General features: G+C 32.5%; 2 protein-coding genes across 4 annotated transcripts; one reads left to right on the top strand and one right to left on the bottom strand.

Annotated features, from left to right (window-relative positions):
- Positions 1–4,117: 4,117 nt before the first annotated feature.
- On the top strand, positions 4,118–8,181 carry LOC108974394 (UPF0505 protein CG8202). Of its 3 annotated transcripts, none has more exons than XM_018942179.1 (13): positions 4,118–4,518; positions 4,581–4,728; positions 4,803–5,142; positions 5,191–5,343; positions 5,406–5,574; positions 5,632–5,798; positions 5,892–6,174; positions 6,248–6,558; positions 6,627–6,982; positions 7,034–7,173; positions 7,256–7,421; positions 7,480–7,748; positions 7,887–8,181. In XM_018942179.1, exons 1-13 carry the CDS (start codon positions 4,225–4,227, stop codon positions 7,992–7,994), a joined length of 2,904 nt encoding a protein of 967 aa, XP_018797724.1. In that variant the 5' UTR covers positions 4,118–4,224; the 3' UTR covers positions 7,995–8,181. The 3 variants fall into 3 exon arrangements, 2 of the variants coding, with proteins under 2 accessions (XP_018797724.1, XP_018797723.1); XM_018942178.1 differs by having other exon boundaries at positions 4,578–4,728; XR_001993797.1 differs by lacking the exon at positions 7,887–8,181 and having other exon boundaries at positions 4,578–4,728; positions 7,227–7,421; positions 7,480–7,567.
- Positions 8,182–10,594: 2,413 nt separating this feature from the next.
- Positions 10,595–15,861, bottom strand: LOC108974395 (14-3-3 protein epsilon). Its single transcript, XM_018942180.1, has 4 exons — positions 15,246–15,861; positions 11,653–12,122; positions 11,403–11,583; positions 10,595–11,345 (listed from the first exon to the last, which is right to left on the bottom strand). The coding sequence occupies exons 1-4, from the start codon at positions 15,307–15,309 to the stop codon at positions 11,290–11,292; spliced, it is 771 nt and encodes a 256-aa protein (XP_018797725.1). The 5' UTR covers positions 15,310–15,861; the 3' UTR covers positions 10,595–11,289.

Below are 15,861 nucleotides of genomic sequence, written 5' to 3'. Positions count from 1 at the left end.
AGCTTTGTCTTTTACCATACAAGTATATCCTTCTCTGCTCCTCTCTAATGAGCGGGTCGTAATATAAATTGTAATGGACAATAAAAACGCATTGTCACATTTCGTCATAAAGGATAAAAATGCTTCACTGTTAATACTTAAGTGTTTGCAACTGACGTAGGTCTCGTATGTATTATCCAGTGTAGTCGAAACTTTATTTTTCAAATAATAAACTCATATTATCCTATAATAATATAATAACTTAAATCATTATATTCATTATATTAGAACTTCAAGCCTTTTTTAATTAACTGTAAACCAGAGTAAACAGGAAAGTCGAAAATTACTAAGAAAGGACAGAGCTGATATCATTACATTTTGTCAGATTCCAGATGAACAAAATTGAAAAATGTATCTTTGATGCGGATATAGCTAGACGCTCATTCACCGGAATGAATGCCAGGACTCGACGACTGAGTCTTTCTCGCCCACGAAAGTGGGGTATTTAATCCGAGGCTGTTGTCTTTTTTTGTTTAGGACTTGTTTCTACCTGGTGGGTTCCACACCCGTAACCTCGCTACATGTGTAGTATAAAGTTTTATACACATTTCTTATATGTCGGAGTTGCTCCGCTGAAGCTTCCTCTCTTTTCGCCATGATCCCAGGCTCCTCGCGGGTTGGCTATCGCAACTTACGCAAGGGCTGCTCTCGTTTCCATTTCCGAACAGGTATGTGTGTAAACCATATAAATACATAAATTGCAGTATTTAAATTAATTAATTTTTTGTTGGCTTCACTTATACATCCATACTTACTTGACACACGACCGCGAATTTCAAATATGGCATTCGAATCCATGAAATATCTCAGAGACTTCAAGTGAATGTCTAACGCTGTGAGCTGCATGCAAAACCATCCGAATGTCATTGTCAATGCAAGCATTTTTATACAAACATACAAACATATATTCGGAAAGCTCCTCCAGCGAGACTACCAACACCCGACAACCATCGTCAGACGTACGCTGTTGATGTGCTCACCATGTGCAATTCACATCGGCTGAAGTAACATACTATAGTACATAAGTATGTACATAAGTATATATGTATATTGACGTGTTGCCATGAGAATTTGACAAATTGTCAATTGATATTTGGTTAATGCTTCCGCATTCCCCACATGTCTTTAAGCCAAATGGGCGATTTTGGATTGGTGTATATTTAAACTACGAGTACACTAATAAAAGGCTTTTATTGAGGAACAACTCGGTGGCCGACCCTCAAATAAATGTAGAACTCTTTAAAGAACAATACTAATAACAAGACTCTACAGAAAAAAATTAGTTCTTTGTCCTAAAGTTTACTTTATGATTTTCTGATTAATTATGAATAAAAACGATAAGAAAATACCTTTTTTCGTATAAAGTTTGCTTTTGTAAAAGTTATAGTACTAATACTATATTTTTTGTTTATTAAGAGAAAGAACATAAAAGAAAAAGTAAAAGTGTGCACTTTTAAATTATTTTTTACTTTTTTATAAGTTATTTTGATAGTAAAATTTAATAAAAATAATAAAAATGTTTTTTAAGTGATTTCACTTACATATTTTAAAAAATATCGTTTCCTAAATAAAAAAGCAAACTTTTTCATTTCATATATTTTTTTCGTCTAATTACGACCTAAAGCATGGAAATTTACTGCTTTAAAGTTATGGTCAAATTTTGTGTTAACCCCTGTAATAATTAAATGTAGTTCCTCAATAAGTAGATATTTCAAAATTCAAAGATGAATACATCTATTTCTTCTTCTTTTTTGTTGGCGAAGATTTATGGTCCTTTGTGCATTGGCAACGTCGAATATCACATTCGATGGAAGGATGAGCTGCACTAGTTATATGACGACATTGAYATAGTTCAGCGAATCAAGATACAGTGGTTATGCTGGCTTGGTCATGGCGTCCGAAGAGATTCGCTTATTTATAAGTATATTTATACGGGTTGTAGTAGCTTGTTATGTTTACTGCAACTTTCTAAATTAATTGTCTTCATTAAGCTTAGACTTTCATCAAATATTTTTATGCTGCATTTCGATACGATTAATATTTTATATCCTTAATTTTGATACGGATAACTTGTTTTTAAAACCAATTCATATGGTTATCACTACACCCCGGATATCAGATTAGAACCTGATATACCAAACATGCAAAGAATACGCTTTGATGCCCTGTAAAATTCACTCATTTAGCATCTCTTACTCGATCGCTCCGATCTTGTTGATACAACTAATTTACTTTCTTTCTATACAAAAACACGCAAATACAGAAGCATCTAATCCAAAGTTCGGTTTCTCTTAATAATTAGTATTTTCAATTGAAAAAAAAATCTGTTCCTCGGAAACTACAATTATATACATATGTATGTAAATACATATAAATTGTTTAAAGTTAATTAATGAAATTATTATTATTAATAACTGTTCAATTGGTCGGTACTTTCATATTCTTAAGAGAAAAAACTGCCAATTAAGCGATTTAACCGAAATCAAAAAAAAAATAGCTTTATCTTTACGTTAAACACCAGTAACTTGGTAAGGTTTATGGTCATAAAAAAGTTATTTGGGACAAATTGGTCAATGGTCAACAGACTAGATTGTTTGTTGGATTAAGTGAACGCTCCGTGTAGAAACACTATTTTGCAAAAAATCGAAATGAAAATTATTGTGAAAACAAGTAAAACCTGCATATAAAGATGTGAGTAGCCCCAACAGCAGAGTTAAAGTTGCTTTTTCACTTTCCTTAACATCAGACGTAACACAATATCAAAGTTGTACGAATATATACTTACATACACATGTATACGTATACTTGTCGCGAATATGTAAAATATGAAGGCATCGGCCAGTCGGTTGGTATGGCAACAAAACATCAAAAAATAATAATGTATGTATACATACGTATGTATTTATACAGAAAATACAATGTACATAGGAATGTGGCTAAAGGGGAAGAAACTCCTCAATTTAGATTAGAATTCCAAAATTTCGTCSCAACCAAACCAGCCATTTCGATTCGCCACTACCCTCCTCACTACGCTTGAGCTCAGCAAAAAGTTAAGGGTGCTTTGAACTATAATAATTTATGTTTAAGATCCTATGATAATTCTAATAATTATGTGCTTTCAATTAAATTTAATATATAATGCAATAAAATTTTAACAAAATTTTTCTTTGTTGTCTTCGATTTAAGAAAAAACACATCAGAGAGGTTCTTTAGTAGATTATGGTATGTGTGTGTATACAGACCCCCTGCTTTTGTTAGTATGAAAGTACATCTTTTAAAAAAATGTTTTGATACAGTTTTATTCTAATCTTCTTTCATAAATGAAAAGCTCAAAAATCTGCGTTGACCAAAATCTACCTACAGTCCAAAGATCATATGTACTATAACATGTATACTAAGGTTTTTAAAATTGTTTTTTTTTAATTTTTTTCAACTCTTACCTCTCAAATGTTACTGATTGACAAACAAAAAATCCTCCCTCAAGCCAGGCGCTGTAGCTTAACTGTAAGTGGTCGCTATTTCATAAAAACTTAAAATTTCTTTTTATTTGCCTTTCCAATTACCCAGATTTTAAGTTTATGAGATTTAGTGACGTTTGAGCAACACAAACGAATACAAATGGTGTTGCCCGAGTAATAGCTACACGTCTTTTCGCCTTTCTTCATTATTGCTGTAGCGGTAGAAAGCATTCCTAAAGTAATTTGGACGAGTTCTGCCGGTTTGACAGTCCTTGGCTGGATAAAAATCCGGGTCCGTTTCAATTACATTGACCCAAATGCCGGGGAGAGGCAGGTGGAGAATCAGAAGTCTTCGTATGTGTACGCAGTCTAAGTATCTACATATATTGTATTTGAATTAGATTTATGTGAATTGTATTCAAGTTATATCATGGACTCCCCATAACTTAGAAATAGTTTGTTTTTAAATATTGTATAGTTCATAAGTTTTTAATTTAGAGTCTTAACCATTGAGAACTAATTTCTTAAAAACTCATTGTTGTATTCTCCAAGCAATATTGCCGCTTTTAAAAGTATCGAGATAACAAAAATTGACCTTGGGACAGCAGATTAATTGTAATTTAAAGTGCAATTTTTAGTTATGATGTTGAGTAAATGTCGAAATAAGTTTGTTTAATTTTTAGATGAATCTGTACTATTTTAAGCCGCGTATTCAAATCTTTTCGTGATGGCCACAGATTGGGAGTGTATTCCCCACTTTTATGAAGTACACAAAAATCCATTACAAAGCCACATAACTTATGAGCATCCATTGAAGATACATGGAGTGACAGTAATCGAAAGTAAAGGCACCAAACGTTGCTTGAAAGATATTCGGAGTAGCTTCAGTAGCGATAWTAGTTCACGAGCTTCATCAAGTATTTCATTATCGGCGGAGCCGCTAACTTTGTCTTTGGATGGAACGGATCCGCTGTCCCTATTTGCACGACAAGAACAAGAAAATATGGACCCTTTAACACAGGTAGCTACAGAATTTGTTGGTCTTCCCAAATTAAAACATAATCCATTAAAAATGTTTAGCAGATGGAAAAAAATGATAGTAAAAATTTGGACGAAGATAATATAAGTTGGGGCGCAAAACGTTTGGGGATATTGAATCGTTACACAACGTCAGAAAAACTGTCTATTTCGACAAGTTTCCTTTCAGCAGCAAGCTCAGGTGGAGAAGGAAGTAAGCTCTATATGATCCAATAACTAATTCCATTAAATCAGTTTAAATAAAGTGTTAACGGATTGCTGTTTTAGTTAAATCTCAGACCGTAGTCGCCGACAAAGTAAAATTTCGCCTGGAGCAGCTAGATGACTTCGATGATGCTTCCATGAGTCACATGATTGATTTAACTCAACAGGAATATATACAACGTATTGAACAATTAAATCAAGAGTTGGTAACGTCATGGAACGATGATCAACGAGTAAAATCATTAAAAATTGTCATTCAATGTTCTAAAATGCTTGCCAACACTTCAGTACTTAGCTTTTATCCTAGCCAATTTGTTCTTATAACTGATATTCTTGATATGTTTGGAAAATTGGTCTATGAGCGACTTAATATTAAAGCAAGCAATATTATAGGCGATGGAGAGTATGTGTAATTTTATTTTTTGTAACACTAATTCAAATTTTTTTATAGTAACAGGAAATTGAATGAAGCCGAGCCATTGTATGAAAACGCTAGAGAAACTTGTCAAAATTGGTTTTTTAAAATTGCTTCTATTCGGGAACTGTTACCCCGTTTATATTTGGAAATGGCTATACTCAAATGTTATGAGTTTATATCACCTAAGTAAAAATTAAAATTCCTATTAATATTTTTATATGTAACTAAAAAGTGATTTTTTTTTACAGAGAATTCGATAAAAATTTACTTCGTATTACTAAAATGATCCGTGGTATTGGTGACCCTTTAATTCAGACATATGCACGGTGCTACTTGGTTCGTATTAGTCTAAATGTTACGACTAATAAAGAATCTATAAAAGAAAATTTTAAGGATTTCTTAAAAATCTACAACACGGTACGATTGTTAAATTTCCGGAATCCTGTAAAAATCTAAATAAATATTATTTTTCAGATTTTTAGCGGAGCTGTTCGTTCTGAACTGAATCGCCAGCGTGTCAACCATGAAACATATTTATCATTGTACAGTCCGGCTTTGGATTTCATGTTATTAGCACTTGTTCACAAAAACAGTATTTACACAGAAGAAATAATGAACGAATGCAAAGGAACAAAAAATAAGTCAGACATTTTTTTATGACAGCAATATTTTATAATCTTTTCAATAATTAGTTTGAAATATTAAACGGAATTCTTACTTTGACAATTTTACAGTGGACTACTGTTTATTTCTATGCTGAATGTATTCCAACCAAAGTTCATTGCTTCAAACGCATTGGAATTCGTTAAGTTACTTGCAAGCTCTAACACAGAAGGCATTTCGAAAGGACACTTATTCCGCGCCCTTGGCATTAGTGTCAGCAACTACCCACCACTTCCAGAGCAAAGGTTACAACTTTTAAATGGTTCTTTTAATACCATAGATACTTTCACCGATGCAATTGAATATATAAACTGTATAGAAACATGGACACAATTTATTGCAAAAAATTTCTCTGTAAGTACGAAGATATTATTCAAGTACGAATTACATATGTAAATAGCATAATTTGTTTTATGTGTTCTGGTAGATAACTGTTATCAATGATCTGTTGGGAACAATAGCCTTACGAGTGAACGCAAGCCGAACATATGAAAGATTTTATACTCAGTTGCAAAATATTTTAGACAAAATTTTGCAGCATTTTGAAAATACGGAGTTGTTGCTCATTCAGGAAAACTTTTTACCATACTTAGATCTTTTTAAGAAAGATTCAAATAGGATAGTCGTATGTAAAAACATTCTGATAAGGTACCACCAAAAATCCGAAGATAATATCTCGGATGAAATTGTGATCAATGCGATAATGTTTATTGGAAAGATTCTCAGTAACTCTGTAACGTAAGTTCTTACATACTTCTTAATATTAAAATTTCATTTGCAATCGATTTCACATTTTTCACCATTAGCGCTCAATCCGTAGAAGATGAACGCCGACAAATCTCGCACTTGATAAGTAGTTTCATACGTAAAGTTACTTACACAAAAGATTTTGAACGACAGCTTAGTTTTTATGTGGACGCTCGTGAAGCTTTCACAGATTTGGACGCAGTCTATATAACATTGGTAAATTCTGTAAATAAGTTAGCCGTTGGGATACGACATGTGATTAAAGGAAATTATACTCAAAAAACTGGAGCGTTTGTAAAAGCATGCATAGCATTCTGTTTTATTTCAATCCCCAGTATTACAGCAATTCAAAATCAAATGGACCTATACTTACTAACCGGTCAGGTGGCGCTATTGAATCAATGTTTAGGACAGGGTATGTTTCATCATTATTTTTTGTAGATTCCATAATTATTGTACTTTTTAGCGGATGCGTGTTTCGAAGCCGCCCTTCAATTAGTGAGTAACTTACCACGATCCGTGGAAACGGAAGGCAAATCACTGGATCTGGAGACGTATTTGGTATCTTACCTTTGCAACATGTTAGCAACATTAGTGGTAGTACCTGTATGTAATAAAATATAAATAATAATTTAATCGCTTAACTCGTTTATCATTAGTCGAATATTTGGTTTTCATTTTATTATAGGATAGTCCCGATCAAGGGGTGCTATATCTACTCCGTCTACTACTTTCAGTCGTCACTAAATTCCCCTTCGATGCTCAGAGCTCTGGACTGGTCATCGTTTATTTGCAAGCTCTAGATATGTTGTACATACAAAGTTTGGAAGAATTTCCTTATCACATTCCCGGCGGTGAGAATTAGAAATAATCTAAAAATAATATTGAAATAATGTTGTCTTTTAATTTTAGTTGTTTCAAATGATGAACTTTATGGCCATGATCAGAAATATCTAACAGAAGTCAATAATATATGCAGTCAAGTCATTGATGACATCTTAGTTCAACTTAAGATACTGGGTAGCAAACGCCAATTACGTACGCAGGCCACACTAGCACTAGATTTATTTTTACGTATCATCCGGTATGCTAACCTTAGCCGCGAGAAAACTTTCCAACTGGCTGTCAATCTTTGGCATCTTGCTGCAAAGGCGGAGTCCCACATTAACGTTAAGTTAATTGTAAATTACCATACCTTAACGAATTTCGAACACAGTACACGAACATTTATATTGACAAATAAAATTCTCAAAGTACTGTTTTCGAGATTCACAATCTTTCTACATAATCATATCATACCTCACGCAATTTATTTACAGTCGCATACAATACAAAATGTTGAATACATCTACGAACAAATGAAGAACACAAATACGCAAAATGCACGGTCATTAGCGCGGTTGCTGCACCGAATTCAGACGAAGTAGTTTAAATTTTTATGTGTCTTCACAAATCCCTCAGTTCCACCTATTGCAAAATATACATTTGCACTTACACTCCTTTATACATGTATGTTTGCCTCATATAAGGAAAACAACTTATAGGAAATGCGAATGCAAAGTGTTTGTGCGTTTATTTTAAATTGCAAAACTGTTTGAAATAAAATAATTTACACCAAACAAGCTATTAAAAATCAATCATAATAAATTAGGAGTTTTAGGAGCATTATTTAAATATTGCAATATTTAAAAAAAAAAATTTCTTAGTATACCTTGAGAAACCAATTATTATATGTATGTATACAAAACATTTTTAGTTCAAAGCATTGTACTGAGAATTGTTGAACTCGAAATCTCAACAATTACTAATCATCTTAATATTAGCAGTTACTAATTAAAGTCTTCTCAATCTAATCTCTATATTAAAACTTTATGGAAACACCGAATTTTTGTACTCTTGCCAGCCTTGCAGAGCTTAATATTTTTATTTACTATCAGTAGTATAGGTAAAAAGGATTGCCCACTTATAAGCTTCATGTGTATATCTTCCAAATCAATAAAACTATGGCGGGGAACCTCCCAGATTTAAGTGCAAATCCAAATCTCGGGACTTATTCGACAGATATCAACCAAATCTGTTACATGACATTATTCTGCTATTCAGGAATGAAGATATCGCACTACAACAACGCCTTCTTCCCAAATAATAATTTCAATTTCCACCCGATTATTTTACATTCCAATTAATATAACGGAATAAAACTTGGCATGAAGTGTACCATCTAATGAGCAAAAACTTTCTAAATCGAACCGAAACTATTTAAGCCCTTCGGTACCGATTATGCTTCTAGGTAAGCAGTTACTGTCGTGAAGCTATCCCCATTTCCTAGTTTAGCTACCTCGCCGCTCACCCTGGAAGCGTGAGCAACCCCTGTGTAAGGTGCGGTAGCCAACCCGTGTGGAGCCTGGGGTTACGGTTAAAAGAGAGAGAAGCTTCTGTAGAGCCACTCCCACATTTCAATTTAAGGGTTCGCTGAAGTCTAAGTGCAGCGTCTGTCTGTGCCAGCGGGCTTAGGTCTTGTAACAAGCGGCTCGCTATATAAATGTATATAAAACTTTATACTAGTCTCCTGGTGAGGTTGGTGTTGCAGCAAAAATACGCACCATACTCAATATAAATATTTTCGAACTTCCGGGTGACTATACGCTAACGGTCGGTGTAACTTATCTCATGAAAAAAAGAAAATAACAGTGTATCTTTGTGCCTAACATCGGGTAACTTAACCTAGCCTCTATAGATCTTATAAAAGAATTCTCGAACACCGTGATGATACGTGAGGTACCTTAATAAAACCCAGAAATAATTTTGTTAGAATGTGGTATGTTAATAGTATGAGGTATTGGCTAAAATATATTGAGGATTATTTAATATAATTTTAGCTTTGATGGGAATGCATCCACCATTTCGTTTCACAATGAAGTTGAATTTTTTTTTATATATTTGTTTGCCAAACCTGAAAGCATTTAGCCGACTTTCATTCCTACAAGTTGCAAGAATATAAAGTATTCACCATACACCCCAACTTAGGTCCTCCTTGCTTGTTTACTGTTTGCTTTGTTTAATTCAAATTTGCGGAAACATATTGTTTTTATGTGTTAAACGGATGATTTTTATTTGTGCAGCTTCCAGTTTCAGTAGATGAGAAGTGCAGTATAGGGGGAAAGGTATCAGATCGTAAACTTGTGGCACCTACATATGTGTGTTGTAGGTTTTGCGTATAAACTTTCCGAGCATTTATTACCTAAATGAGAATACTGTTTCACTGAAAACTTTTTATTTTTTTCAGCTTTGCTGCAAATGTTGACATTGTGATAATTTTTAACGGATATGGTATATTATAGTTCTGGAGTACTTGCTTTCTCTATTTAAATAACTGAAAAGTATGTGTATACAATTCGATTTTTTGATTTAATATGCCCATTCTTTCATTTTCATTTACTTCAAATAAGATTTCGTGGTCTATCAAAAATTTGATGATTTAATTTTTTTTTAGGAATTATACAATTTGTTTGAACCTTGTCCAAAAATATAAATAAAGGCAAGGCAATACAATATAATTTTCATTAAAAAAAATTTCAAAYTTCACAGAATCAACTAAATTTGTGGACAAAACTTTGGGCTGAAGCAACTACGATATCTATGGTTATTACTAAACTTGCTTTTAAATGTTATGAAAACCATTTATGTGCGCCATGAACACCGCAACGCAAAACACCAATGACTGAAGAGATGCAAAACGCTTCAAAAATTATATTCCTTTGAATAGTAGATTATAGCGACTCTTTATGTTCGAAACTCTTCCCTAAGTATCTTAATGTTACATTTGATATTTTCAAATTGTAACTCGCTTGGAATTTTTCTCCAAAAGCTCAACAAATGTTTAAACTTTCTATGTATTTATACAAAATAACTGATTCAAATATTTTTCCTAATGTTCAACTACACTGCACTATCCATCCTTCATCTAATATCTAAACTTCAAGTTCGAGTATCCGCAAAATTATACATATTGAAAATTTATCCATCATATTATATTATTCGTTTATTTATGCGTTGTTTACCATTTCAAACTTTATGTCTAGTATTTTTAAGATAAGTTCTCATCAATTCTTCCATCAATTTTGTTGACTGTAATTCGCTCATTTTTATTTGATTGATACAATTGTTTCTTTATTACTATTTTCTATATCCTCTTCTCTTAATATTTCTTTATTGTAGAATCCTTAAAATAAACTCGATTTTCTTCTATTACATTCTGAATGTTGCGTTTGCAACGATTAACTGTGTAAGTGCGAATGCATTGCCTGTTTTCTAGGTTAAATGTTATGCTCTAAAATAATTAGTGTTGATTTTTATTATATTTATTTTTATACTGATGTATTTATCATTACCGTAATTATTAATAATCATTATTTTGTTGTTTTAATAATAATTCTGATTTTAATAATTATGTTTAATGCAAAAATTTTCACACATTGAATGGGAGGGGGGGGCAGGAGAAATTTGTTTGAGTTATATTTTAGTTTCAAGTGTTTTTTCTGAAAAAGATTTATTAATTTGTTTATGCAATTGAGATGTATATAATGTATACCATTGTTGTTGTTGTGTATTATAATGTTTCTCGTTTTAATGTGTTTGTGTATGTGGTTGCTGCTGCTGTATTACAGTAGGAAAAGGTATATAGAAGGGATTTTATAATTAAGTAAGGTGGGGTTACTTAAATTACGACACATCCTGATCTTCAACATCTTGAATTTCCGGTTTTTGTTCGCCATCACCTTATAAGAAAATATCAATTGATATATTTATTTTATTCATTCGAAAATATTACTTACCATCAGCCTGCATATCAGACGTCCATAATGTAAGATTATCCCTCAGTAATTGCATGATAAGTGTGGAATCTTTGTAGCTCTCTTCGCTTAAGGTATCTAGCTCGGCAATGGCATCGTCGAATGCTGCTTTCGCTAATCTACAAGCGCGATCGGGCGAATTAAGAATTTCATAATAGAATACCTACAACCATATACAAAAGTAAGTAAATGTTTTTTAACATATTCCCGATAATTATATTATTAATTCTACCGAAAAGTTTAACGCCAAACCCAAACGAATGGGATGTGTTGGCGGAAGATCATTCATTGCAATATCGCTGGCAGCCTTGTAAGCAATAAGTGAATTTTCTGCCGCATCCTTACGATCCGATCCAGTAGCAAATTCAGCCAAATAGCGATGATAATCACCCTTCATCTTATAATAGAATACTTTGCTTTCACCTGTGGTTGCGCATTTAATGAGATGATTTTCTAGCACATTCAAAATATCGGAACAAATATCGCGTAACTCTTTCTCCACCTGCCCGCGATAGGTTTTGATCATTTCAAGCTTCTCCTCGGCGCCTTTATTTTCCTCTTTTTGCTCAATTGAGGTAATTATACGCCATGAAGCACGGCGAGCGCCAATTACATTCTTATAAGCGACTGAAAGTAGATTTCGCTCTTCAACAGTTAATTCAACATCGAGAGAAGCAACTTTTTTCATAGCTTCAACCATTTCTGTAAAAAAATAGAAATAAAACGATTTTCTAATGTTAAAGATATATAGACAATAAATTAATTAAAAGTATTTCTTAAAAAGATGTTACTGTTTAACTTCTGATAATATAAATCGCTTAATGAAAACTGAATTGTCTCCCAATTTGGTGGTTTTTAGCCTATGTCAATGCAATATAAACTATTTAATTTTTATCATTTTCTGACTTCTGTTCGTATTTATTAATTTTTTTTTTTTTTTTTTTTCTAGTCAATTTCTAAAATAATGGAAAATTACCTCATGACAAAGAAAAGATAAGCTCATTCTTAAATTCCCCATCAGCATTTTTCAACTGCAATCAAAATTAATAAATCCCTGGTAAATCCCTTATTTTTWTATGTTTTATTACTAATTGAATTTATCAATTCAAAACAAATAATTTATAATTGAATGAAAATTGAAAAGTATTAACAAATTTATAGAATTGGGTCCCCTTCACGTTGAATCTTGTTTTTAAATAAAATATATGTATTATAAACCAGATGTAAGCGCTCAATTTTAAATCGCATAGTATAGACAATACATAATATTTATTATCTACCTATACCGGTGAAATCAGTTCCCCACGGTTCAAATTAATTGTTAAAATTTTAATCTGTATAAACGCCGTTAACCCGCATAAGAGCGACAAGGCTGTCAATAGCGGTAGAATACAACCACAAGCGCGAAAATAAGAGGATAAACATGTGATACAGACAAATGCGAACGTCACCGTTCGTCGCATCTGCGCTGTTCAAGGCAACAGACAGCATTGATTCTAAATAGCCGTCTAGGGTGCCAACGGCAACGCCGTCAACAAACTACAACTATATATCCATATATCTTCGTCCTTTTCGCACTAATATTATACGAACATTAAAATAAATTGCACCGGTGAGTGTACAAAGAAAAAAATGAGTAGATACGAGGTGTATACTTCGTTCTACAGTTACTCATAAATGATATTTAGATGTGTTTAAATATAAAAAAAAAAAAGAATAATAATAATAACTATATTATGTGTATTACGGTTTATAAAATATAAACATCACAATGGAAACAAATTAAATAAAAGTTATTTTCGTGCATGAATTGATAAGAACATAGGTTTTTGAAAAACTTATAGCATAACATACATATAAGTATAGGAATCGACTTTTTGTAATCCAACCATAAACGTCTGTAAATTGTTTATTTTGGATCAGTTAACTAGAGCAATATTCAAATTATTTTTTCTTTAACGGTTATCTAAAACGCGTTTTGTGGAAAGATAGATAGGCTAAATTCTGTCAATGGAAAACGCAGGAAAATTCGCATAGAGGGCTGCGTTATCTATTTAGAAATTACCTCACTCAATATTTTTGTATTAAAAACAGTTAACTTCTGAATAATTCATATACAGTCTATGCTAAACAAAGAAAAATATATGTATAACCTAAAAATAAAATAGCATGCTAAAGTAGTAGTTAAATGCTGTCGTTTTAAACATTCCAACTTGAAGAGTATTTTTTAACTACAGTACCTGACCTAATGTTAATTAAAAATATTTGTATGAAGAAAATTTCGTTATGATTTCTTTATCAACATTACATACAGTAGAACTCCTCATAACCGAAATGTGTCCAATCTGTTTTTTGTCCGACTAAGGGATCTGTTCACATAGGGCGAGACAAAAAGGAGTGTTTAAAATGCATTCTTAGAGTCCGAAGCTGCAACTCAGTACTATTTCACACTATATATAGTTGTATGCAAGTAGTTAATAAATGAAATTCGAGTTATAATTTCCCTAAGTTAGTTTGGAAATTATTAAGCCCATATCGAATTATTTRGCCAATACAAAACCACAATATAGCCATAAATATACACTACCAAGAAGTTGAAAATTTAATTTTATCCTTTATAAAACCTCTCCAAGGAAAAAACAGTTATAATGAGAACTATCGAAATACAGATAAATCCAATATTTAAAGATGCTTTGGGTTTATTTAATGTATATATAATATAAAACGTTTCGTTCAAAATCAACTTAAAACAACTCAAACGTCTTAGTATAAACCTAACACAAAAGGATAATGTGTAACATTATATAGCAAAATGTTTATTATACATATATGTTTATTTAAATGAATTCTTTGGTATGTATATTAACTTGTTTGAACTTGGTAGATTTTTTTTTGCATTTTTTCTCCATATAAAAATTAGCAAACGCGACTTCCAGAGACCGATCGATTTCATTCATCGATTTTTCACGCTAGCAACCAACCACGAAGAAACGCCACGGCAACGAGGTGAAACACATACGAACGAATGACGTATATTAGCGGAAAGGTAAAGAGAAAAACATCCAATTCTTAGCAAAAAGGGAAAGAATGGTATATTCAAACAGAAGAAATAGTCATACTGCTCACTCGTGCAGTGAAAATATTAGTATCCACTGCAAAATATAATTGCACTGATGATTCGATTCGGTCATCTAGACATTCCCTTCAATATTATAGTGAATGAATAAAATCTATTTTATTAAACAGCTCATCTATACATATAATATGCGCACTACAAAATTATTAGCAAATTAATCTACTTGGTGGTTACGATGTACATGGCAAATAAGTCATTTTGCAGATTAATTTTATTCTAATGGAATTCGGGGCATGACTCCGAGAACATTGAAAAATGTACCTTCATACGTCTTCGTATACTTTTATAGATAGGCATTGGAAAAACTCGTTTAGACACCATATATTATTTTCTTCTAAAACAAAATTTAGGTTTACATATATCTTAACTATTGAAAATTTATACTATCACGAAGTAAAATTCTGGGGCAATCTAACCACGAGAATTTCAATCACCGGCAAAAAAAAAAAAAGACACAAGTTTTGCATGGTCTTGTTATTCCGGCCATCTCGCTTCTTTAAAATATTTCCGTCCTAACTGCTTCTAGTTGACGCATCAGTCCGTCTTCGTCACAAGCAGTATACTAGACCCGCGTGTTTTTCTAGTCCATTTTTCATCTTTCAATCCACACCCCAGATTGGTAAATCAGGACCGAATTTTCAACGACACAATGCATATATGACAGAATTTTAAACACCCCACGTACTTACCATCATAACGTTCAGCTTGTTCAGCCAATTTGGCCTTGTACACATTATTTTCACGTTCCGACATTCTGTTTGATTGCGTTAATAAAATTCTCAGATATTAAACTTTTAGAAAGTTTCTATTAAAATATTTAATTTAGCGTCGACGTTGTATTAAAACAAAAATTTTCAGCGTTCTACACTTTTTTCGTCGTCGCCTGCGTTTCCGAAATTCAATTTTTACTTTTCTCTACTACGAATTTTTTCTCTTTGACAAACGTTTTACTTCTGCTTCTGCTCCGGCACTAATGTCGCTGTCGTTAACCGACTGTTTCGCTGCTATCGCTTTTCTTCCTCTTCTCCCCCTTTTTTCTAGACTGTCGCAGTAGCCGTTGCCGCTCTGCTCTATTCTTCTTTCTTCTCGTAAATCAACCGCTTTAAATTAGCGTCCACAGTTACAAAAAAAAAACGAAAACCACAAAATTCAAGTATATACTTGTAGCCAAATAAATCCCACAAGTCAAATAATTATATTAAATCAATTTTATTTGACAAGTTATCAATTTTAAATCGYTTTTTATCCGCAAAACTTCGATGAACGTCGTTGCTCGCCGCTGTCAACTCGTTGATTCATTTCCTA

Source organism: Bactrocera latifrons, unplaced genomic scaffold (assembly GCF_001853355.1).
Source record: "Bactrocera latifrons isolate USDA-ARS-PBARC rearing strain unplaced genomic scaffold, ASM185335v1 scaffold_55, whole genome shotgun sequence".
NCBI classification, from domain to species: Eukaryota; Metazoa; Arthropoda; class Insecta; order Diptera; family Tephritidae; genus Bactrocera; species Bactrocera latifrons.
Note: the sequence above shows the minus strand (reverse complement) of the source record. Positions and strands in the feature narration are given on the sequence as shown.